General features: G+C 38.3%; 2 protein-coding genes across 11 annotated transcripts in view; one reads left to right on the forward strand and one right to left on the reverse strand.

The window, feature by feature from the left end:
* The window catches only part of Ctbp2 (C-terminal binding protein 2), a 127,899-nt gene extending 126,330 nt beyond the window's left edge, over positions 1-1,569 (forward strand). For all 7 annotated transcript variants that reach the window (XM_040752706.1, XM_040752728.1, XM_040752714.1 and 4 more), the window contains one exon: positions 205-1,569. In XM_040752706.1, coding sequence (XP_040608640.1) covers positions 205-385 — 181 coding nt within the window. In that variant the 3' untranslated portion in view covers positions 386-1,569. The remainder of the gene's footprint in view (positions 1-204) is intronic.
* Positions 1,570-1,740: 171 nt separating this feature from the next.
* The window catches only part of Zranb1 (zinc finger RANBP2-type containing 1), a 52,046-nt gene continuing 26,865 nt past the window's right edge, over positions 1,741-26,921 (reverse strand). For 3 of the 4 annotated variants that reach the window (XM_040752682.1, XM_040752676.1, XM_040752672.1), the window contains 8 exons: positions 17,397-17,584; positions 13,866-14,019; positions 11,380-11,451; positions 10,142-10,340; positions 7,066-7,186; positions 5,980-6,109; positions 5,573-5,802; positions 1,741-4,614 (listed from right to left, as the gene is read on the reverse strand). In XM_040752682.1, coding sequence (XP_040608616.1) covers positions 4,396-4,614; positions 5,573-5,802; positions 5,980-6,109; positions 7,066-7,186; positions 10,142-10,340; positions 11,380-11,451; positions 13,866-14,019; positions 17,397-17,584 — 1,313 coding nt within the window. In that variant the 3' untranslated portion in view covers positions 1,741-4,395. The remainder of the gene's footprint in view (positions 4,615-5,572; positions 5,803-5,979; positions 6,110-7,065; positions 7,187-10,141; positions 10,341-11,379; positions 11,452-13,865; positions 14,020-17,396; positions 17,585-26,921) is intronic. The other variant, XM_040752679.1, reaches the window with a different exon arrangement.

The following is a 26,921-nucleotide window of genomic DNA, read 5'->3' on the forward strand; positions in this document are numbered from 1 at the left end:
CAAAAACATAAACCAAAAAATACAAATCCTCAAATGTTACTAATTAGTAGGTACAGATATCTTCCTGTTGTCTAAAAGCCACAAAACCAGCCCAGCTTTAATTAAAACTTGGGTTTTTATTTTTAAGATGAACTAGGTTCCACAGTTGTTTTAGAAACCTTGCTTTGGGGAAAAGGATAACAAACCTTTGTGTGTGCTCCTCAGGTATCCCCCAGGCATTGTCGGGGTAGCTCCAGGAGGACTTCCTGCAGCTATGGAAGGGATCATCCCAGGAGGCATCCCGGTGACTCACAACCTCCCCACAGTGGCACATCCTTCCCAAGCTCCCTCCCCCAACCAGCCCACAAAACACGGGGACAATCGAGAGCACCCCAACGAGCAATAGCAGAGATTGCTAGAAGGTAATCATTCAGATAAACTTGGGACCAAGAGACAGTAGCAAACAGATGAACTAAGAAGGACTTTGGCGGTCTTTAAAACTGATCCTGAACATCGCTGATGTTGCAGTATTAAAGCTACAAGAGCTAGAATACTGAAGATGGTGTCTGCTTCTGGAAGTGTGGAAAGACTAGGACGTGATTTATTAACGACCAACTTCTGTTATTGTGTGTTAAGTTTTTCATCTGTGCATCAAATCACAAAGAATAAATAGAGCTTTCCTTTATCGGTCCCTTGCGCACGGCAGGTCCTGAGCAACTTGCTCTAGAATGTTGCATCAAGAGCTCTGAATATTAATTTAAAAAAAAAATGAGAGGAAATCCCCATCAAGACTAGTCCCTTTGGTCTCCAGGGGCTGGTTGTCTCCTTTGCCAATAGGAAGATTAATTAAGACAAATGGGGAGGACATGTTTGCCTGTGTAGACATCTACATGCACAGGATTGAAGAAGTAAAAAGCTCCTGTACAGAAGTGTCTCAACTCTGAGCAGGCAAAGTTGGTTGTGAGTTCAATAAAACCCTCTGATGATGCAAAAACAAAAAAAAAAAAAAAAGGAAAAAAATGGAAAAGAACAAAAAGAAAAAAGTATTAAGTTTCACAAGCTGTTTGTACTCAAATATATTTTCTCAGTTTCAGATCCTCAGCTATTTTATTGAGTGGAAAGTCTTGGACAAGAAGGGTTCAAGAAGAATAATGTTGCATTTCCTTATGTCTCAGGAAACACTTTTTATGGTAACTTGTCAGATTGTCTATGAACAAACCCACTTTTTTAGACATTGATAAATTCTTTTCTTCACGTGATATTTTATACAAGAACACTTCAGATGTGCTATTAGATGTGACTGATTTTAACAAATCCTATTAGATTTGTATCAGCTAGTTACATGTTCTATTCATAGTCTTTTGTGAATCATTGCCTTTTTGTTCCTAAAGATGGCCTATTTTGAGCCTTTGTATAGGTACATTCCTGTTTTTGTGACAAAAGAAAAACTTTAAACTGTCCCAAACAGAAAAATAATGGCTATCAGAAGTATGTTTTGTTTTAGTGTGAGTTACCGTTACTGTATTTGTTTATTGTAAAGGTGGACATTTAGCGTTCAGTGCAGTTTTCAATAAAAGTAATTAAAATTTCTGTTAAGTCCTGACATTTAAGTACATCTCACCTATAAAAGTCAGCTCTTGAGATGTCAACACATTGTCAACCAGCCAGTTTCCAACTCTTGTGGTGACATTGTCTGACAGTCCAAATTAGTCAAAGATGAGGCAGTGTTTCAATGTGAAGTAAATTCTAGAAACAAACTGGTCAACTTTTAGAATTTTTATCTTTTGGGGAGGGTGTACAAAATTATTGCTGTGGCCACAGACAAGAGAACTTCGAAGTAGCATTCAAGCTTTTAAGTCCCACAATTACAAGTTTTAAACTGTAAACCTTTCCTTATCCTTCCCAACTGCCTGGCCTGCCTTCTTTTCAAGAGGGACCCATCTTAACTGCCCTATAAAATGACTACACATTAAGGTAGTAGGAACACTCCTTTAACAATCACAGGTCTTGTCAAAAACACAGCGATGAAAAAGAGGTCCCAACTGTCTACACAGCAGCATTTTACTTAACATTCATCATGTCTGGCAGAAACAGAAGAAGTCAGATCTGAATCCATGGTGTGCCTAGGTTTTGTTTAATTAGATCATGATTGCTCAAACAGTCCCTTAGAAATGATTATATAAACTGACTCCAAAGAACGACAACATCAGAATAAAAACAAAGTACTGGTTTCACCCTAGAAAAAGAATCAAAGTTCACGCAGTTATAAAAGTATTACTTTTCAGAGTCAGTCTAAAGATACCTACACCTGTCACCCAGCCACGTATAATCTTTGACAAAGGTCGGCATACACTTTTTTTGGGACAGTAATTATGGCTGTTGGTTTAGTTCAAGAGCTTAACATAGCACTGATTTACCAAAAGTGTTGGCCTTTCACAGCCAGTCAGTCTGCTGCTAAAGAAACTACGTAAAGCCGCATTTCTGTCTTGAGCCTGAGAAATGGAGCCATCTCTAATTCTTTCCCACAGGGAAGAGTATGATTCCCATCAAATTATATGTGGTCAGAGTCACCGGTCATAAATAAATAAATACAGGGGGAACTTGGGAAAGGACACTCAGGAAACCACAGTACACAGAACAAGGCTCAGTCCTGAGCCTGACTACACCACAAGGTTTGGGTGCAATGTAGATCCACCCGGAGACCAGTTTTCCCCTGTTGTTCTCTGTGGCTTCTTCATTTGGGAGAGAAGGTTTTGCTTAACTGAAAAAAAAATCACCTGCACACATGGAGAACAGCTATTACAGATGCTATGGGTGCTAAGTACTCAGAATAGCAGCCTTCTATGACTTGGCTATCATTCACTGATCAAAATGAAAACCAGATAGTCAATTTGCAGGAAAACATTAACCACTGGAACAGTAACATTATTGATACCACAAGTCATTTATATGGAGTCACCTACTGTGAAAACTACTTTCCCAGGTTTTAGCATGCAGCATAAATGACCTTTCATCTTGGGAACACATTTTTACTGAGTGTTCACAAGAAAAAGAACTAAAAACATAACAGCTCATAGGTACTTTTTTTTTAAAGTATTCCAGCAAACTGAAAGTTGTGTACACTTCATTACCATCTCATCAGAAAACAAGATTTAAAGGTTTCCACAGCCTTTTCATTAAAGGGGAAGTGTGTATTTGCTATGTAGCAAATGCTTGCCACGTCAGTGCTTAGCAGGAAACTATGTGTTGTGTTCCTGAGATAGGTCAGAAATGTTTACCCAATACTAACATATACCTGAAGTGGTCAAATAACTCCATAAATTTTTCTAAGATTATAGTTTTAACTTTAAAAAATAATGGCTACAACTAACCAACATGCAAAAATTCTCAGACTACACAGAGAAATTGATCATTGACCACCTTACTGCAGTTAAAATTCTTTATTCTGTGCTGAACTGTATTCCCAATCAGCCTAAGCAAAGGCATGCCCTTAATACAGCATCTGCTTTAGAGCAGAGGTGACAATAAAGACAGGACCCTCTGTATGGCCACCTGGGAGCTGAACAGGCCTGAGCCCAAGTGACAGTCATACAATCCACCCCATGATAAATGGGCCTGCTCAATCTTTCCATCCATCCTGGGACTAAGTGCAAAGACACACCTGCCCAAAGTCAAGTAAGAACCCCTTTTACAGGGCACTCTTCCAAACGAATATCTAAGTAACTACAGGGTCAAATCAGAAAGCTTGAAAACAACAGAAATCAAAATCCTCTTTAAAACAAGGCAATTTCTATGTAAAGTTCACTAAAAAAATTGCTAGTTTTTCTTGCAGTTTGTTCCTAAGGATTTGATTTTTATTTTATTGGGCACAACAGGAACTAAATTATTAATAAAATAAAGGCTTGTTTATTTTTATCTTGCCGTGGATAATTTGTACAAAGTTTCCAAATCTCTGAAACAATGGAAAATGGGTCTTTTATGGTGGGAGCAGGATGTCAGGTTCTAATGAGAGTATCTCAACAATGTTATCTGCCATGTGCTTTTTATGAGTGCCCATGCTGGGAAAATGTTCTCAGTAACATGAAGATGCTGGTGCACTTTTCCTAGTACACAACTTCTTACACGACCACATGCGATACATTCAGACAGATTTACAATTTGAAAGAAAAAAGTTCTGTCAATAAAATTAGGGTTTGGTGTTTTTTGTTTTCTTTTTTACAAACTGTAGTTCAACCAAAGTTCTCCATCTCCTCATGCAGATGCTCCAGTGGGTGTGGAGCAGAAAGATACTTGGGAGCAGATCCTGCAGGGTGTGGCTCACTTCATGCTGTATGTTCTGCTGAAAATACCACACTAATTTTGGGGTCATCTCAGACCTGATGCCTTGGTCTTTTTGCTCCTTCAGTGAGTTTGTTTTCATTCATCCTCCTCATCCTCATCTTCCTCTCCATCAGACAGGGATGTACAAGGTCGGATCTGTCTGTAGCGGTCAAGCCATTTTTCTACCATTTGTGTGACCAAGGGGTGGTTTCTCCGCCGCGAGCTTTTCTGCATAGCCACTAGAACTCCCCCTTCAGTCACACAGCAGTCCAGCCACTCTCTGAGCAGTTTCTCTTGCTGCTCCTCATTACCTAGCTTTTAGAGGAACATAAAGAAAAGAAAGTAACACAACAAGGTCAGACACTTGGTAGGAATAACCTGAAGCTGCTGTGATAATGAAAAAGTGAAAGCAATTCGAGGCTGTTTGTGGTTTTTGAGGCAGTTGTCCTGGAACTCACTCACTCTGTAGACCAGGCTGGCCTCGAGCTCACAGAGATTTGCCTACCTCTGCCTCCTGAGTGCGCCAGTTTTTTGTCAGTTTTTTTTTTTTGTCAGTTTTATCATTAAAAGCCAGGAAGACTTTTTATGTTTACAATTAAATGAGGAAATAACCTCCTGAAAACTGGGGTTACAGAAAAAGAACATCCTACTTGACATGACCTTTACAGAAAGTACCAAGAAAGGTATGTGCTTCAGACATGCCAAGGTAAGTTCCCTGGATAAGTTACATTTGGGCTAGAATTGTACAAGTCATGGTCTATGAATTATTTTCCTTGATACTGTGCTTATGAGTGTTTTGTGGTCATTACTAGAATATATAATAAACAGCCAATAATTTTCTAGAACGTGGGCTTTCTGGGTCTTCTTTTTATATATATCTCCTCACTGCCTGGTTTACATTGCTGCCTCTCCTGTGCAGCAGTTTCTGGCCTAAACCAAAGATCCAGTCTCATTCTGAACTCTAGCTCACTCAAGAGTTTAAAAAAAAAAAAAAAAAACTACTGTGCATGGTGGTGCACGCCTTTAATCCCAGAACTGGGGAGACATGCAGGCGAATCTCTGGCTAGCCTGTCTACAAGATTTACAAGTCAGGGGTACATAAACTGTCTCAACCCTCTTTTACCTCTAAGTCACAAGTCCAATAACTAGTCTGATGTAACCAGACTGCTGCCTTTTCAATTTTCTTTAAAAGGTCAGTTTCGGGAGGTGGGGAGACAGTTCCTATCAATTATAAGGCACAGGAGGTTGGTTTCTGTGACAACATGCTACTTACCTCCTGAGCAGAAAGGAAGTGCACATGGAGGAGCTTCCTTTCACTGTCAACCAGAGGCAAAAATGTGATGGTGACATCATCATCAGTGTTCAGATTAGCACCAGCACCTCGGTTGCCATACCCATCATTCTCCATGGCAACCAAAGCAGAGAAGTGGCCCCTTGTATAGCCCAGAGCAATTGGACTTTTCCAACAAAAACTCTGTTCCCACAACAAAGGCAGATAAACTCCTAGAAAAAAAGCACAAGAGCAAAAGGAGCAAGTGTCTATCTACTATACAAACCCCACCCCCTACCTCCTAAAACCCAGCTACTCCTGACCTTTTCCCCTTAAGTGAGTGCTCTGAAGCTAAGACTATATAATCACAGTGAACAAGACTGCTAGAGGGCTCTTAAGGAATGGCTTACCTTGAAACCGAGTATATCCTAAAGTTTCTCCCCGGAAACTCTTATAATATTTTACTCCATAAACTATAATTGGTCGTCTAAGAATATGTGCGAGTACAAAAATGTGTGTCTGTTCCAAACTTGCTCCGGGCTGTACACACACACAAAAAGAAAAGACAATTTCTTAACATTTATTACTAGTTCTGGAAACTGCTGTGTAAAAACCAGTATTATCTCAATCCATTTCCAAGAAGAAAGCCTTGGCAGAGAAAATGACTCCCCAAATGGCAATGTCCAAAAGAATTATAATAAAATTTCCCATGTCAATACATAGATATCATTCATATCCAAACTCACACACAGATGTAGAGAATCTCAGAAAAAAGTTCAGACATCCAGGGACACTTCATAAAATGACCTCATTTAAGTTCACTGAGAAATTCCTACATATATACAACAAAGTTCTCCTGAAAACAGCTTTAGTTTGCACAAAGTCAAATGGCAGTATTACCAAATTAAGTCCATCCTCCAACTATAGCCACTCTGACAACACATGGCCATGAAGTACATTATTTCATAAATTAACCATTGAACACTGCACAAATTGTCCAAACAGAAGGAGTTTCCCTTCTCAATGTTCAAATGAACATGGTTATTTGTTCAGAGTAAGCCAGACTGAGTACGCTCTTCCCTTAACACACACATGAATGCAGTCATGAGGGCATAATATAAAGAATATCAAATTCTTCCTCCAAGCGTGACAGCTTAGCTCCATCCTTTAATTAACCATTGTGAGCTTGAATCCAACAACTGAAGCTACTGTGAAGGCAGGTAAAATGGGCAAAAAGCCTCTGGTATTAAGGAAGAACAGGAAGCAATCTGGACTATACCATGTTTAAAAGTCGTCATTAGCTGTTGCCCTCAATTAGACGGCAGAGTTCTATAGTGATAATCGTAACACACAGCCAATACCTAGAACCACAGTTGACTGCCAGCAAGGAAAGCATCTTTCCTTTCCATTCACATAGTCTGATCAAACTGAAGAGCTTAAGAGCATGTGGATTTCTTCTTTAAAAAAGGAAGAAAAAAATCTTGATGCAATCTTACCTGACTAGCTAGCGAGAGTATAAATGCCCAGTCTTCTTGCCATTGTTCTTCTCTCAGTGAAAAATGTAAACCGAAGCTCTGGGAATACCAAGATTCCCAGTCTTTCCAGCGTGTGTAAAACCTAGCAAGCAAATGGCAAAGGAAATCATGATAAGCAAGCTTTGAACCAGCAATACATTGCTCCAAGAGTTTAGTTGTTTTTATTTTTTTTAAGATTTACTTATTATGTATATAGTGTATGCCTGCACAACAAATGAGGGCACCAGATCTCATAGATAGTTGTGAACAATCATATAGCAGCTGGGAATTGAACTCAGGACGTCTGAAAGAACAGTCAATGCTCTTAACCTCTGAGTCTTCTGTAGATGGTTTTGGTTTTTTTGGGTGTTTTTTTTTTTTTTCAAATCCTGTCCTGGAAACAGACATCTTTTAGCATATATCCACCAGAATCAAATTTACCACCTATCTAATTAAATAAACAAGTGATGAAAATAGTTTCATTGTTATTAAATGTATCTATTGGTTTAATAAATTCAAACCACTCAAAAGCCAGCCATGGTTCTACACACCTATAACCTCAACACTACAAACTTTACAGCCAGTAAGTCTGTCTCTAAAACACAGAAATTGGTCAAAATGTCAGTTGGGGTATCAAACACAAAGCTACCACATTTCTCTAGTGATTCATCACTATGTATAAACACAATGCCTGAAACATCCCATCATGTTCTTTTTTTTTTTTTATTTTGGTTTTACGAGACAGGGTTTCTCTGTATTATTTTGGAGGCTGTCGGTCCAGCCGGCCTCGAACTCACAAGAGATCCGCCTGCCTCTGCCTCCTGAGTGCTGGGACTAAAGGCGTGCGCCACCACCGCCCGGCTCCCATCATGTTTTTAAGAATATCAAGATCATATGAGTCCTAGAAGGATATGCCTATAATCCTAACATTTGGAAACTCGGAAATTCAAGTATCATCATTAGCTATGTAGAGAGGCTTAGGTTAGCCTATACAGGACCCCATATTTAAAAAAAAATACCACCACATCAATAAAATCTCAAGATTACATACAAATCCAAAAAGTTACTAGAGCCAGAAAGAATAATTCCTTCTTTATATTAACAACCTTTAAAATGCTGTCATATAATAAATTAGACACACACAAATTTTCACTAAAATTATCATGTAGTCCTCTACAGAAAAAAAGGCCTCTGAAGTAAAAGATATGTTTAAATGTGAAAGATCATTTTCCTCTAATGCACTTAAATTGGGGGGGGGGGGCAAAAGACAAGAAAAGCTGCAGTAGCAAAAAGTTAAGCATCTCTTTAATTTACTGCAGGATTCCATAAAAACTGAATTTATAAACTTTAGAGTTTCTAAAACATAATGTTTCAGAGATTTAACTGTTAATTAAAAAAGTATTTTCAGTGGTTAATAGCACTTGTCTTACAAAAGACCCAAGTTCAATTCTTAGACCCACACACAGCTCAACAACTGTAACAGCAGTTCCAGGGGATCCCATGACCTCTGTGGGCACTGGGTACACATGTTTGATGAGCAAACTAGTCATTGAACCCCAAATCAAGAACAGTCAACACTTCATCTTTCCCCATTATAATCTTTATCCTGAATCTATTCCCAAGATAACAGAAGGAGATCAACTCAGCTTTCTGTATAAACTCTAAAATACCAAGCTAAGGTATCCAATGGCAGATATTCTAGAAGATGGCATCAAGGCATATTTTATATCCAGAGTCCTATCCCCATAACAGCTCCAGGTCTTCACCTGGAAGCATCCATTGGAATCAAGACTATGTCAAAGTTCTGCTGCAATGACACAATGTTATATGCACTTCATGCTGTCTTACTGTGATGAAATGCCTCTACCTGGCTTAATTATGTGTTCTCTTACTCTTCCCACCCTGGTACTAGACTAACAACCTGAAATGACTCAGTCCAGTTCAAATATAAATATAAGATCACTTAAGGCCACTTTTAAAAAACAGGCAGAATAAGCCCCAAAACTACAATTATTAGCCACAAATGTCTTTTAAAAATTAAAGAGTGAAAAAACAAAAGCTTCACAATTAGGGAAAGGGATAAATCAGCTACTAAAATTCACTATTTCCAGCCTTACAAGATAACTCAATTACTGCCAAAGGAAAATTCCAAAGCTGCCTTGGGTGATGTGTTTTGTTCTGTATGGAGCAAAAATTTTGAGACAGGGTCTTCATACATAGCTGAAAGGTAGACTTGAATTCAGTCTTCCTGCCACTTCCCTTCCAAGATACTGGGGTTACAGATATACCAGTATGCCCCATCCAGGCTGCTTTTCAAAGCAGATTTTGCAAAGTGGTAGATTTAACACCACAGTCCAGACCTGACTTTCATTAGCACCAGAGAATAATATATCCACCTTACAGGGCAATCACATTAAACTTACAAGGCAGACCTATAAAGAAAAGCAAGCAAACAACAAAAAAAAAAAAACCTGCCATCACAAAAACCAAACCAATCATATCCACACACTATAGGCAGACACACATATACATATACTCTATCTCTTCTCCTCCCCCCATTAAAAATAAAGCTTTTAAAAATTTTTATGTAAGACAGGTTAGAGAGATGGCTCAATAGTTTTTCGGTTGGTTGGGTTTTTTGGTTTTGTTTGTTTGTTTGTTTTGAGACAGGGTTTTTCTATGTAGCCCTGGCTGTCCTCAAACACACAGAGATCCACCTGCCTCTGCCTCCCAAGTGCTGGGATTAAAGGTGAGTACTACCACTGCCTGGCTGAGATGGTTCAATAGTTAAACATTACTCGCTGCTCTTTCAGATGACCTGGGTTTAATTCCCAGCACCCACATGACAGCTCAAACTGTCTATAACTTCAGTTCCAAAGGATCCAATAGTCTGGCTTCCTTGGGTACCAGATACATACATGGTGCAGACACAGATGCAAGAAAAATGCCTATACACAGAAAAAAAAATTATGTATGAGCAGAAAAGTAACCCACTATTATAAGGAAATGATCCAGCAAGCACAGTTCTAAACTGAAACAGGAAAAGGTTTCAGCTCACCAATGTGAACAGTCATGCAGGCTGTCATGCAAGGCTTTCCGAAGCACCGAGTCTTTGTCATAAATGCCCCAGGTAGCTTGTAGTACTGAATCAAGTAAACAATCTCCAGCAGTCCGGTTCCAAAGTGCATAAAGTCGACTGTCCAAACGCGTAGCCAACTCCAAGGACCAGTTTATAATTGGAGATTCCTCCTCTAGCTCTAAAAGGAATTTAAATACATTCATCTTCATGCCTACACAATTATAAAATATTTAGTGGGCTGAAAATATGATCTACATATGAGAATATTTTATATTTTATTTATTTATTTATGTCTTTTTGAGACAGGGTTTCTCTCTGTAGCCCTGCCTGTCCTGAAACTCACTCTGTAGACCAGGCTCACAGAAATTCACTTGCCTCTGCCTCCCAAGTGCTGGGATTAAAGGCATGTGCCACCACTGCCTGGCTTATATGTAATTTATTAATGTAAACTTTCTAAATATGTAAAACCTGTAGTGGTTCTAGAATGATTTATTCAACTTCCAAATCCTTTACAATCTTGTTTTCCAAAAATATTTAAAAGAGAAATATATATATTCTAGAGTAAGTAATAGAAAATCAAGGTTTTTAAGCTTTAGTTAATATATTTGTTCATGCTATCACAGACAAAGGCTGTGGATGTCTTTTTTTTTTTTTTTTGCACTGTTCAGAATTGTGGGTCAAATTCAGGGCCTTGCATATGAGACAACTATGATACTGCTCTTAAGGACGCTTTTTTTTGGGGGGGGTTCAAGACAGAGTTTTTCTGTGGCTTTGGAGGCTGTCCTGGAACTAGCTCTTGTAGACCAGGCTGGTCTCAAACTCACAGAGATCCGCTTGCCTCTGCCTCCCGTGTGCTGGGATTAAAGGCGTGCGTCACCACCGCCTGGCACATTTTCAATTTAAAAGAAGGCAAGACAATTACATAGTAAACCACTTCCTACATAATAAAAAAAATGAAACAGGCTGAAGAGATGGCTCAGAGGTTAATAGCACAGTCCTGAATACAATTTCCAGCAACCACATGGTGGTTCACTACCATCTACAAAGAGATCTGGCGCCCTCTTCTGGTATGCAGGCATACATGCAAGCAAGACACTGTACACACAATAAATGAATAAATAAATAAATAAATCTCTTTTTTTTTTTAGATGAGATAAAAAACAAAACAGTTAACTGATTGGATAAGAGGTAAACTACATCATTCATTATCTACTTACCTTTTTGAACATCTCTATCAAGTACCTCATCAAATAATTTTTCTTGAACTGTTGGAGGCAAATCTTCAATATCTGTACAGAAAAATCAGGCTTAAAAGAAGTTCTCCTGTTTAATAACTTAATGAATAAATGCCAGTTTCTAATAAAAGTGCCCCTTTCTAATCAAGTTTGTCAGATGTCTATGTTTAATGTCATATGTAGCATGGCTATGTATAGAAATTCTTTTTGTATTTCATTACTAAAATCCTTAAAGTTAATATAAAAAATAAGACGTAAACAAATTTTATTTGTTCTTTCTCTTCATATGGCCTGTTTCTGCACAAATTTTTTTGGGTTGTTTTTTTGTCCTGTGTTACCCCCCAACACATACCCCACAGGGTTTCTCTGTGTACCCCAACTGTCCTGGAACTTGCTCTGTAGACCAGTCTGTCCTGGAACTCAAGAGATCCACTGGCCTCTGCCTCCCAAGTACTGGGATTAAAGGTGTGCACGACCACCTGTTATTAAACCTGTTATTTTTAAATTTAGGAATCTTCTCATAAAAGTTAATGAACCATGCACTTTGACACATAGTGTTTTTGTAACCTTCTTCAAGCATTCATGTTCAGGTTACTTAATAGAGCACTCTAATGTAATAAAGTATTACCCTTGAAATAGTAGTTAAGAGAAATGGCTGCTCTTGCAGAGGACCCCAAGGATGGTCTTGCAGAGGACCATCCTTAACTCCAATTCCAGGGAAACTGATGCCCTCTTCTGACCTCTGAAGTCACCAAGCACACACTTGGTGCACATGTACAGGCACAGGCAAAACATTAGCACACATACATTAAAAATTTTAAATCTAAAAATATGTATTTTAATTTTAAAGTGTTTTGTGTTTTTAATATATTAATCTTTTAAATGGCATTTTCAATTCTTAAAAAAAACAAAAATACTATGTATGGTTTGACAAGATGACTCAGCAGGAAAAAGTCACTTGCCACCAAGCTTTATTACCCGAGTTCAAATCCCCAAGACCCACATTAATGTAAGGAAAGAAGAAATTCAGGTACGTAGTACTCTAACCTCAACAACATGCATGACTAACATGCATGCAAACAACAAATAATATAATTATGTTTTTTCAAGTTAACACCTTGAGATGAGTTACTATACAGTGTGTTTAACTGAAATATACTGATTTTAAAAGACTCCAATAGCCAGGCATGGTGGTGTCCACCCTTAATCCCAGCATTCAGGAGGCAGAGGCAAGAGACTATCTGTGAGTTCAAGGTCAGCCTGATCTACAGATGAAGTTTCATGACAGCCAGAGTTACACTGAGAAATCTTGTCTCAAACAACAAAATAAAACAAACAAAAAAGGTTTCATTATTAACCCTTTCCACATGTAAATACATCTGGCTACAAAAGATTGAAAATACTTAGGTTCTTTAGTATATTTATTCAATATCAATTCACAAAAGACAATCTCCAGACATTTCAAAGATGAAAGAATTAAAAACATTAAAAAATGCTTCATAAATAGAGCAGAAATTAATGGATTAAAAAATGGTGACATGATCAAAGGTGCCATTATTTTTAATTCAAATAACCTAACCCATTAAAAACGTTTATCTTAATCCCAACTTTTAGTAGCCAACGGGTATATAGTTTCAAAACAGACAAGACTTGAAAATAAAGGGAAAAATTAAAAATAGGACACGTAAGAAATGATAGTCTAAAATAAATTGTGTGTGTGTGTGTGTGTGTGTGTGTGTGTGTGTGTGTGTGTGTGTGTGTGTGTGTGTGTGTGTGTATGTTGGCCTATGCCTTTAATCCAGCACTCAAGAGGGAGATCTCTGTGAGTTCAAAGCCAGCCTGGTCTACATAGCAAGTTTAAGGATCAGACAGAACTACACAATGAGATTTTTGTCTCAAAAACACCTAAGGAATAGAGCACAGTGGCTTCACACCTATAATCCCAGCACTCATGTGGATGAAACAAGAGATCCATGGAGGTTCTAGATAATCTCAACTATCAAGTGAAAACCTGTCTTCAAATAAAACTAAGGTCAACAACAACAAAGATCATTTACTGTCTTCTAACCATCAAAGTATTTGTTTACAAATATTTCTTGCACGAATGACTTCAAGTATAAATAAAACAGTCAAATATTAAGATCCTAACCTATGGGGCTAGTAAGATGGCTCAGCAGTTATCAGCACTGGCTGCTCTTCCAGAGGACCCAGACTTGATTCTCAGCACCCATGTGGCAGCTCACCATTGTCTCTAGTTCCAGGAACCTGATAACCCTCTTCTGTCCTCCATTGATGCCAGAGACATATGTAGGGTACCAATACACATGCAGGCAAAACACTCATACACATAAATTAAAAAATGTTAAAAATCCCAACTTACTTGCTTTCTTACAAAACCATATTTTTAACTCTATAAAAATGACTGTAAGAAAATAAAGATTGCTTTTCAAAATAAATTTTGGGGTTACCTGCTGGCAATGTAAATGTTACAAGGTCAGTCAGAAAATAGCAAGCAAAATCTCCCTTTCTCTGGTGAAGAGAAGCAGCTATTTCTCTCCGGATTTGTTCTGTGAGTTCAGGACACACCATTGCTGGAATACACTTTGCTGCTTGTTGAGACACCTTAAATACAGAAAGAAACTTCCTTCTGTATCTTATTTATCATGAATAGAAACAAAACACAACAGCACTTAAATTAGCAAAATTTCCCCCAAATTAATATTTTTAATCTTAAATTTACTAGGTAGTATTTCCTTGCCAGTGGACATTTGAACAACTGTTCAAAGAAGTTATTAAATGTGGAATGGCAACAAATAGTAGATTCCAAACAGCTTTCCAGTTGTATTTAATGTGTGGAACAGGGAATGATGGTGCACACTTGTCATAGTCACTAGAAAGTCAGGAAAGATCAGGAGTAAGAGGCCAGCATGGGCTACATCTCAAGCGTGCCCCTCCCCCACCCAAAAAAACTACTTCTATGAAAACTCTTTAAATCACAGAATGGGTATCTGCTAGTAAGTGGAAGTAGACACTGAGTGAGCAGTCAGCTCTGTTCTCTGCTGTTAGAAATCTGGTAAGAACAAGATAGCTAGCTGGACATTGGTGGTGCACGCCTTTGATCCCAGCACTTGGGAGGCAGAGGCAGGCGGATCTCTGTGAGTTGAAGGCCAGCCTGGTCTACAGAGCAAGTTCCAGGCCAGCAGACTCCAAAGCAATACAGAGAAATCCTGTCTCAAAAAACAAAAAACAAAAAAAACAAAACAAAAAAAAAGAACTGGAGCAGCATGTGTTATAGTAACCTACTGAAAGGGTTTTGCTAACAATGTCATCTATGCATTACTGCTGTTAAAGTAAGGAGCCAAAGTTCTTACCTCAGCAGGATTGCCATACCTACAGGACTCCTTATTTTGATCTTATTGATTTCACTGACTGCCAGTAACTGAAAAATTTCACTACATTCTAGCTCCATGAACCCAGAAACTCAAAGTTCAAGTAATAGAAAATCAGCAACCAATTATCAGGTATTTTCCAAATTACTATTTTTCAGAGAGCACTGCTAACATGAATACCCAAAATTCTCTTTAAAAAAAAAATTTGAATGAAGCTTGAATCCATTTCAAGAGAAACATCAAACAGTCCCTTCACCACCATTCTCCTTAGGTCAGTTGTACTTAACTTGGAGTTCAAGTACTGGGAAAGATCCACAGAGTTTACTTTTACTGCACAAAAATCTTTCATTTTCCTTAGCTAATGGCCTAAACTATAAGACATTCTCTTGCAATGAACATGATAGCACATTGTCTCTAATTTTCAGCACCCAGGAGATTGAGGATTGTAAATTCTAAGACAGCATCAACTACTCATTCTCTCTCTCTCTCTCTCTCTCTCTCTCTCTCTCTCTCTCTCTCTCTCTCTCTCTCTCTCTCTCTCTCTCTCTCTCCCCTCCCTCCTCCTTCCACCCCTCCCTCCCTCAGTCTCTCTCTCTTTCTTAAAAGTCACTCACAAATTTGGTTAACTATTCTGATAGCTGTATTTCAATAACTATATTTCCATTGTTATTTCTTTCTTTCTTCACTAAAAAGCCATTTTTTCCAGGAGTTCATAAGTCCTACCTATTTACCAAGTCCATGACACAAAACTCAATGAAAATCTTTGCCCCAGATACATATCCTACAATCAACATTCTCTTCTCATTCCAAAAGAACTTAATTCTGTGCTTTTTTCTATAGACATACCCTCTTATGTGTGACATTCACACCCTACCTTTTTACCTTCCCTGACAGTAAGCTTCCCTTCCCTGAGTCTACCCAATCTCTTTCCCTGGTGTCACTGGAATCTTGCTAAAGTAAACATAATGGTTGTCAATAAAATCGAGTTTTCATCTATCATGCTTTTTTTTTTTTTTTTTTTTTTTTGGTTTTACAAGACAGGGTTTCTCTGTATTGTTTTTGGAGGCTATCGGTCCAGCCCAGCCTCGAACTCACAGAGATCCGCCTGCCTCTGCCTCCCAAGTGCTGGGATCAAAGGCATGCGCCACCACCTCCCGGCCTATCTTGTATATTTTTAATCCTCATACAGTATGTGTACATAATGGTTCCCAGATACTGGTAAACTTGAATTATCAGTTTATACACTTATATAAAGTATACCCAGAAGATGTGTAGTGAAAAAAATTGGATCCACAATTATCTGACTTTCTATACTTCTATTCTAGTTCTCTTATCATGAAAAATAACATCTCTTGTCCAAATAAAGTCATATCCCAGGGATCATATTCCTAGGGATATGATCCCTTACACCTTCATAAATAGTTTACTTAACTCAATTCTCTACTTAGCTTACTTCTATCCCTCCTCCAGAAATTTGATGAAATGGGGTTTGGGATATAGCTCTGTTGGCAGACCACCTGCCTTGCATGCACAAGGACTATCCCTAGCACAGCATAAACCCAGTGTGGCAGGTAGTGCAAACCTGTAATCCCAGTTCTCAGAAGGTAGAGGAAGGGTTAGAAACTCAAGGTTATCCTCCATTTCATAGCAAGTTATAAGCTAGCCTGGGATACTTGCAATCCTGTGATGGGCAGAAGGAAGAGGAGCAGGGGTATAGGGAAGCTTGGTGAAATGTGACTACTAAGCAGGAAGAGAAGATACCTCCAAGTTCTTTCCTAAGTACTCAAATGGTCATTTACTCACACTACACAGAAATACCCAATCATTTCTCCACTTCTTTAGAAACTCAATAGTCAGCACCCTTACAATTCTATCCTCCTCAGCCATAGAGGTAGGCACATAGCATATGCACTAAATAAATACTTCTTAGTTAAATAAACAAATAAAAGATAAGTCCTGCTTCAAAAGGCTATATTGGGGAGAGGGGCAGTGGTGTACATCAGTAACTCTATCAACTCAGGAAATTATATGCATTTCAAAGATAGAAATTGTATGTATAGGGAATCATGGCCAGCCTAGCCAACACAGTAATACCTCATCACAAAAGGGAAAGAGAGCCAGGTGGTGGTAGCATGTGTCTTTAACCCCAGCACTCGGGAGGTAGAGGGAGGCATATCTCTCAGAGTTTCAGGCCAGCCTGGTCTACAAAGCAAGTTCCAGGACAGTCAAGAGCTGTAACACAGACAAACCCTTTCTCGAAAGAAAAAGTATGTGTGTTACAAACTAAGCAACAGAGAATTAATTCAAGGATATCCTTGTCTACCTACAACACTCATCCTGGGTTAATGAGACCCTGTTGGAAACAAACAAAACAAAAAACCACCCACCGCAACAAAGAAGGAGTGCCCTATAAAATACAACTGAAGGGGCTAGGGCATGAGATGGCTCTGTAGTTAAGAACACTGGACATGGATTTGGTTTCTGGCACCCATGTGACATCTTGCAATCAACTATAAGTTCAGTTCCAAAGGGATGTGACATTAAAGCTGGTGACAGTTCAATGGTAACACATACAAGCCCTGGGTTTAATAACCAAAACACCACACTTACCTCTGTAAGCAATATTGCTAACATGTCCTGCCTCTGAAAGCGTATGGCCAGGTGTACCAGAGTGTAGCCAACATCAAAAGCAGAAGGACGGTTCAGCAAGCGTACTTCATCTGCAGTGAGCTGGCGTGCAATGTCTCCTCCTGATGACTTGTATGCTTCTATGGCTGCTAAATCACCTTCCACAACTCCTGTAACAAGCACCAAGATAAAAGCACTTAAATCTATTTTTCCTCAAAAGGTATATGTAGGTAAAGCAACCACACTAAATTCTTTAAACATTCCTTTGTACTTCCTGGATCCTGGACATCATTTATATGTCCTAAAGAAAATAAGAAAAATTGGTATTTCACTACCATTTTAAATTTTTCTTTCCAGAACTAGAACTGCCTAGTTTGGCACTTACCTCACCATCATGGCTAGGCTCCATACCATCTGGCAGGCTTTAAAGAACTATTAGTACAGTAAATGGATTAAAAACGAATAAAGACAACCTAGTTTGAGAAACAAGACTTCACAGAAGAAATGAGCTGTTACTGTCTTTCATTCATACTGACAGCAAAACCCAAAGAAACACACATGTGCTTTCAGTTGGTGTTTGGTTATTTCTGTCCTTTACTCTGCATTTTTAAAGCAGAATAAAACAAACATTCAAGCTATCCACAGTGCTGTGTAGCTCAGAAATAACTTTCATCTTAAGTAAAATTTGACAGTATTTTAAATTCAGAATCTCCCAGTCAAGACTTCCTTATATACATTACAAATTGTTCATAAATAGCTGAGTGTGTCAGTTCAGCACTACACTTGGGAGTTAAAGGCAGGAGGGCAGTGCATTCATGACAAGCCTGGGCTACACGGTGAATTCCAGGCTAGCCTGTATTAGAGAGACAATGTCTCTAAAGAAAGCAGGTGGTGTACATCTTTCATCCCAGCACTTAGGAGGCACAGGCAGCCAAATCTCTGTAAGACCAGCCTGATCTATACAGTGAGAGAAAGGGGAGAATGATAACCATTAAAATAAAACTTACACTACAAAAATTTAAATATGCTAAATTAAAACAAACAAAACAATTAGGAGCAGGAACATAAAAGAAACAACACTTTTTTTCAAAGCCACAAACCTTCCATAACCGTTAAATCATTTCATTAACCTTAACACAAATTAATGTTAAGACACTAATTACTGAACAATATGGATAATAAAAAGTTCAGGGGAAAGGAATGGGAGCGCACATTAGCTTCTAATAAATACAGTAAAACAAATTACCAGACCAACTATTTTTCAGTGTTTCCTAAGTATAACAAAAAAAATCTTCTGAGTAAAATACTAAGATTAACTAAAAAAACTAAGATTAACTAAAAATATTCTTAGTGTATTTTTAAAGGCATTTTAATTGTCACTTTGAATTAGGAATTGAGAAAAAGACACTCCTTATACCTGGTATAATAAAACAGTTCTCTCTTTATTAAAAACAAGTCTTAAAAGTTGACCATTAAATTCCCACACTCACTGAAATGTTTGCTGTATCCTGAGTACTCTGCTAAAGCAATACAACACAAAAGAAGTACATACATGATACCTATCTTCTCCCAAATTCTTTTAAATCACAACTGCGAGGAATGAAGGTCAGCTTTAAAAGTTTTCAAACTTTTCTGCAATTCTAAATCCCCAACAACGTCCCAACATGTACACACAAATTTCTTAGGTTAAAGGCTCATGAGAAAGCAGACATAATGCTGTGGACTATATAGTTCCAGTTCTTAGGTGTCTCAGGCAGAAGGATCCCAGGGGCCTAAGAGCTTGACAAGAGCCTAAGTAACAACAGTGCAACTTCTAGAGGAAACTATCCTGAGTGAGGTAACCCAGACACAAAAAGACAAACATGGTATGTACTCACTCATATATGGATTTTAGATATGGATCAGGGGAGTGTCAGCCTACAATCCCAGTGCTGGTGAGTCTGGGAAACAAGGAGGTTCCAAATAGAGGGATGCTCTCTCAGCCTGGACACATGGGGAAGGGCCTAGGTTCTGCCCAGGATGAAATGTCAGACTTTAGAGATCCTCCCAAGGGCCTCATCCTCCCTGGGGAATGATGTGGGGATTGGGTGGGGGTTGGGGAACTGGTGGAGGGGCAAGGGAGGAGGGGAGGGAGAGGGAGCTGGGACTGACATGTGAAACATTCACATTTCTAATTTAAATAAAAACACATATTGAGAAAAAAACAACAGTGCAACTTTACAACTCAAAAATAAATAAGAGTCTACTACAATGGGGCTGTGAGTAAAGCTTGCCATTTTTGCCTAGCACATATGAAGACCTAGGTTCAATCCCAACACTATAAGAGCAAAATCAACTGTAACTCTGGTGTTATTAAGAATGTCTTCTCGCAGAAATTTTAGTTTGTATTTTGGGTCAATACATTGCTTGCCACACACACACATTTCAACTATAAATCAACCCAAATCTACTTTAAACATAAAGGCTTTAAAACATCCTTGTGAAGAAAAGTGCCCTTGAAAACACTAGACCAAATTGTAGTAGAGTTAGTATGAGACAACATAACATCTTCCCGAAGCACAAACTCAAGAACAGACATAAGTAGTGCTACTTATTAAAATCATCTATCATTAAAGAGTTTACGCTGGGCAGTGGTGGCGCACGCCTTTAATCCCAGCACTTGGGAGGCAGAGGCAGGTGGATCTCTGTGAGTTCGAGACCAAGCCTGGTCTACTGAGTGAGTTCCAGGACAGGCTCCAAAACAATACAGAGAAACCCTGTCTCGAAAAAAAACCAAAAAGAAAAAAATTAGTTTTCTAAAACTAATTATGTTCAAAGTATACAAAAAAATCTAAAATAATGTAATGTAATTTATATTTTAGCACTAGGTGTGCTCAATCCATCTCCTTTTGTTTCTGTAGATGTTTTATTTTATTTTGTTTGCTAGGGCCTCACAACGCAGCCCAAGTCTAGAACTCACTATGTATCAAAGAATGACCTCAAACTTGAGACAATTCCCCTACCTCAGTCTCCCAAGCGATGACACTACAGACATGTACCACCACACTCCACCCTACAGTGTTTCTTTACAAAGACAACTGTTTTCCTCTTCAGTCATATCAGAGCCAAAAACTAGGACTGGAGTTAATTCTGTGATAGAGCACATATCTAGCAATTCAAACATGGGAAGAAAAACAACACTGCATCTCTACACCTTTTATAGATTTTTGGTTTAAAACCTAAAAATATTATTTATTTATAAAATACACATTACATAAAATGCTCCAAGTTCTGAAAGTAACCCAAAGACTTGATCAGTTTACCTGAAAGGACAAAGAGGAAGATTTATGCATATGTATATAGATGTATAGGCATGTATAAAATTGCTGTGTGTTCAACCAAGTGACTTCTTTCTTTGGTTTGGAAGAAGCGAAGATCCTCTAAATCATTGCTTTTACTCTTTAGCTTCCTCTCTAATGTTTCTGAAGGATGTCTGAAATTAGCACTGGCACATGGGGTGGGGACATGAGACCAACCAGCACACTGAACTGTGCAAAGTATACCTGGGACTACAACTGACACTACTGCCTGCCTGTCTTCAAAGTATCCAGAACTTCAAATGCTGAACTCCATGTTACATGTATCATACCTCAGAAAGCTGAATCACATACACACAATGAATCAGAATTTTCATTAGATTTGAACATCAAAAATACTGAATTCTCCCCTCCCAGTCTTTGCTAAACTCAAGCAGGACTATGCTGTTGCTACTGAAAACAAACTAGAGACAGATGGAGGAGGCAGAAGAACTAAGACTCCAAATTTCCCAGCACACAACTGACACAAACATGAACAAAATACTTCTTTTAAATAACACTGTCTAATGCTTTGGAAATATGTATATTGTGTTCATTAACTGTAAGAGCTCACAGCTTCAATAACTGGTAAATTACAGATTAAAGTCATGAGAGTATCATGAACTGTCCAAGTTTTGCTAAATTTTACTACATAGTGCTCAAAAAGAGCTACTGATCAAGTTTAGAGTTTCTTCACATGAGTTTTCACCATAAGTTTGATATTTTAAAAAACCTGGCTTGTGCCATATAATTAAACTTTAGCTACCTTTTTTTTTTCCCCCCCTAGGGAGGAGGAAAGTATCATAATCACAAAGATGTCCCCAAGCTCTTTACATTTTTAGCAACTTCTAACATCTAAAAGTAGAAAGAAAAAAAAAAAAAAACCAGAAGCACAAGAAAGCAGGAAAAGGCAGCAAATAAATGTTAAGTGTTAACACCTTACTTTATAGAACAGAGACTAGGGGTGGGGAAGTTGATCCATTCTAACAGAAGAAACAGGTATGATCTATACCTGCGCTTTAGGCTTCTGACCACTCACACTGACTCCAATAGTAATTGAAGCGCCGTAGTATTCTTTAACAAACTTATATTGTGTGTCTGTCCCACCCCTCCTCCTTTGTATTATTATAAAGGCAAATAAAGACAAGTGGAAGCATTCTGAAACTAACTCCAAACCAAACAGCAACCTAAAACTGACCCACAGGATCATCATACATTCAAAATTAACTACTGCTGGCAATTAGAGGTAAGGAAAACATTAACGTACTTCTTAAATTATATAGTCTTTAAGTAAATGAAAGCATACAGCATATTACTAGCTACCAAATAAAATTTTTAAGAGGCAGCTGCAGCAGGAAAGTTCACATCACCTGTCCTATAATGTGGGTCAGAGTGGAACTTAACATATTTTGAAGCCACAAGTCAGAAACTCACTGAGGACTTCACAGCTACTATGGAACTCCATTGGTTAGCATCTGGAGCTGGCTCATTAGATGTTTAGATAATAGACTTATTTTTCCCCCATATATGGCACAGTTTTCAAAGTTTTGCCTTATTTTCCTTTATGATATAAAATCATAATGGTAACTAACTTTGAAAAAAATGCCAAATGGTAAAAAAAAAAGCCAGACTTACCTGAACCCACATGGGCCAAGCTCAACACTACCCTGGAGTTCTATGGTAGCTGTGTAACATCACAGCAATGGTTTATGCTGTGGGGTCAGGGTGGACATGGAGACAGCAGGCACAATTTCAGGAACCCTTAAAGAGAAAAGTTAGCTTTAAATGGTAGTGTTCAGAATGTCCTGAAGGATGGTCAGTAGAAAGATGCAGACGTGGCTGGCTGTATAGTCTAGGCAGTTTCCTCTACCTAAGGCCCTGGATTTGACCCGCAACTCTGAAAACAACAGTGCAAAACAAAGAAAGACATCCACGGCCTTTGTCTGTGATAACATGAACAAATACATATATGAATTAAAGCTTAAAAACCTTGATTTTCTACTACTTACTCTAGAAAACATACATTTCTGTTTTAAACATTTTTAGAAAACAAGATTGTAAATGATTTGGAAGTTGAATATATCATTCCAGAACCACAACACATTTTACATACTTAGAAAGTTTACCTTAATATATTACATATAAGCCGGGCAGTGGTGGTGCATGCCTTTAATCCTAGCACTTGGGAGGCAGAGGAAGGTGGATCTCTGTGAGTTTGAGGCCAGTCTGGTCTACAAGAGCTAGTTCCAGGACAGCCTCCAAAGTCACAGAGAAACCCTGTCTCGAAAAACAGACAAAAAAAATCAAAAATAAATAAAATATAAAATATTCTCATATGTAGATCATATTTTCAGCCCACTAAATACTTTATAATTGTGTAGGCATGAAAAATGAATGCATTATTTAAATTCCTTTTAGAGCTAAATGAGGAATCTACCCCACCCAGTAACCATTTTTTAAGAACATCCTTAGGTATAATTTAATCATTAACCTGGGCTCAAATATTTGCAAGGAACTCTTTTAATACTCAAATAAGAGTTGCATTTTTCTTTGAGTATGTATGTGTGCGTGTAACTATGCCTACAGAAGCCAGAATAAAATGAATGCCCTGCTCTACCACTCTCCATCTTATTCCTTTGAGACAAGGTCCATCACTGAACCTGGAGATAGGCTGGTAAGTCAGCAAGCCCACAACCTTGAGTTATACAGAAGATGAATTACACATTCGTGGTCGGTCACTCCTAGCTTTTTACATGGGTGCTGGTATCTGAACTCAGGTTCTCACACTCACATAGGAAGTACTTTTACCCACTGAGCCATCTCTCCAAGATGAAAAGCTGAATTTTACTTTAAAGCCCTTAATATTTTTAACCATGCCTTCAAACAGGCACAAGCAGAGGCAAGTACAGAAATTTGAGCAGACCAAACAAACTGCCTCTAGTTGCATTTTTCACAGTATAACCAAAGGTAACAACAAGCTCAGACCAGCTATTTCTATTCCTAGAACAGTGTCTCACAACAGTGACCTTTCAACAAAGCAAGAAATCAGAAACTGAAAACAAATCATCTTAATTATTCATTTGTATTTTATGTGTATAAGTGTTTTGCCTATATGCCTAAATCCATGTGTCCCATGTGCATGCCTAGTGCCAGAGGAGGCCAGAAGAAAGTGACAGATTCCCTGGAACTGGAGTTACAGATGGTAATGAGCTGCTATGTAAGTGTTGGGAATTAAACCCAGATCCTCTGCAAATGCAACAAATGCTCTTAACCACTAAGCCATCTCTCTGGCTATGAAAACAATTTCTAAATCTAATTATAATTAAGACTAACTTCTTTCCAATTCTACTGTTCATTAAAACATCTTCCTAAGGAAAATAGAAGATTCAATGAAATAAGGAAGCCAAAAAGTTTCTAATACCTTTTAAATGATCTACTAACAATTATAGAACTGTATTAAATATAGTTTATACCTCTGAGCTCTTCCTTTCTTCAGACTAATGACTATTGTGAAAATATACATCCCAAAGTCACCAATAAGCATATGAACTGACAGATACTTTCATAGGAAAAGGGTCTTGACGGGCAGAATTACTACAAAAACACATAATGGAAGAATTTAAAGAAGCAAATCACAACATCATCTTTGGGACAAGCCCAACAGAAGTAAGCACAAATATTACATGACTTTCAGTTTTAAGATAACCTAAAACATCACTGAGCTACACAACTGAAGGGAGTTTTTTAAATGAAGAATTCTAAAAGTATCCTTTAAAATATGACAAACCCACCACTGCAGTAAAATCTACAAGTTCTCTGACTTCCAAACAACAACAAAAATTTCATCCCAGATGTGGTGGCGCACACACGTGGGAAGTAGAAGCAGGTGGACCTCTGAGTTCCAGGACAGTCTGGTCTACAAAGCAAGTTCCAGGCCAGTCTGGCTACAAAGAGAAATCCTGTCTCAAAAAACAAAACAACAAATCCATTCCACACACTGCCATAGTATCTTGATTAACTTTATTTATGACACTATCATCTACAAAGTTCACACAGTCATAAACCATGTAATCAAGTTGGGGGAGGAGGGGAAAGAAATCAGTTCCAAAAAAAAAAAATCTCTGAATGTTTTTAGTTTGCAAGTTGTTGGGTCATATTCATAAGTATCCTTAGTGACATATAAGGACCATGAGCTGGTAATCCCAAGACAGTGAATCATCAAGTGAGAAAGCATGTTATAAAGTACTGAGTTCATCTAGATGTGCACAAAGCTATCTGCTTCTCAGCCAAAAACAACAAACAGCAAAGTCCCTACCATTTCCTGTTACAGGAGAAGGCTCCACAACTTAACTCATGGTTGCCCCATATATCCATCCATATAAACTGAATAGTATATTCTGCCCAGTAATTTAAGGCCCTTATGCACAATACATACATGAGATGCCCTCACATGTCTAAAATTACCCTCTTCTTTCCTACATTCCATCTATACTACTATCCAACCCCAGATGTCCAAACCAAAAGCCTGGCTATTTTCTTTAACTCCTCCTCTTTTCAGTCCAATATAAAGTCTTCCAGCTTTTGCCAGTTCTACCTCTGGCCTACTCCTCCCAAGGACTCTCACTTTTTCCCTATATTATGGCCAGGATGGTCTTCCTAACCATCAATTAGATAGAGGCACTCCCTTCAGAAGTTTCAAAGGTTCATTGCTGCCCTGATACTGAGAGCTAAATTTCCTTATCCAGGTGAACAGGCCTCAAATGGTTGAGCCTTTCCTACAGATTACCTCTCCCATGTTTTATTCTACAGTTCAACTGTGATGAATTCTTTTACTCTGTGCTTTCTTGACTCTTAAGTTTTGAGTGTGTACATGTGAAAACCAGAATGTTACAGAATATTTAACTATGCAAAGATATGTTATTTTTTAACTATATGTAAAGATGTGTTGCATTTGTTTAATTACTTAAAGGTGTGTTGCTGTTTTACCTTGCCTGCTAAGCACCTGACTGATCTAATAAAAAGCTTAATGGCCAATTGTAAGGGAGGAGATAGGCGGAACTTGCAGGCAGGGAGAGAGTAAGTAAGAAGAGGAATTTAGGCTTGGGGGAAGAAAATGAGATGCCAGGGAGATGCCAGGGACCAGACAGACAGACACAGAGGAAGCAGAAAAGTAAGACATACAGAATAAAACAAAGGTAAAAAAGACATGAATCAAAATATAAATTACATTAAAAGAGCTAATGGGACGAGCCCAAGCTAAGGTCAAGAATTCATAATTAATAACAAGTCTCCACATCTTTATTTGTGAACTGGTTAGCGGCCCAAAGAAAATTCCAACTATACCAGAGGCCAACTTCCTTGATCATCCTCTATCTTATTTCCCTCCCCTTTTACTCCACTTATTGGGGGGGGGGGGGAGTAACACGCCACAGACATGTGTAGAAGCCCAAAGGCAATTGGTAACTGGTTCTCACCTACTATCATGTGGATCCCAGAAACCAAGCTCCAGTGCCATGTCTGCATACCTGCTGCTATGTTCCCTGTCATGGCATTCATGGACTCACCCACTAACAATGTAAGCCCACAATAAACTTTCTTCTATAAGGTGCTTTGGTCAAGGTGTATTATCACAGTAACAGAAAAGTAACTGAGACAGTAACTCAGTTTTATATTGCATATTTAGTTCTTTTTTGAAATATTTATAAACTAGTGTGTTGCTGTGTATGTGTGAAGGAGAGAGGAGGAACATATGTTCTCTTCTTCTACTTTTACATGGGTTCCAAGGATCAAACTCAGGTCAATAGGTTTATACAACAAGTGGTTTTACCCACTGAGCCATTTCCCTGGTCCATACATTTAATTCTTAAAAGATGAAAACTTTTTCTTTCTCTTTTTTTTTTTTTTGAAACAGGGTCTCATGTATTCCAACACACTACACAGCTGGAAATCTTGAACTTCTGATCTTCCTACCTCTACTTTCCAAGAGTTGGAATTACAAGCATGAGCCACTATGCTTTGTGTGATGTCCCAATACAGGGATACTGAGAAGACATTCTTCTAACTGAGCCATAACCCTAAGTCCAAAAGATGAAAATATTTTATTTTCTCTTCCCACCAGCCAGCAGGCTGGCTCAAGACTCGCTACACAGAATATCTAAATTTGATGAAATAA

The sequence above is a fragment of the Mesocricetus auratus genome, unplaced genomic scaffold (genome assembly GCF_017639785.1).
Source record: "Mesocricetus auratus isolate SY011 unplaced genomic scaffold, BCM_Maur_2.0 Super-Scaffold_4256, whole genome shotgun sequence".
Lineage (NCBI taxonomy): Eukaryota > Metazoa > Chordata > Mammalia > Rodentia > Cricetidae > Mesocricetus > Mesocricetus auratus.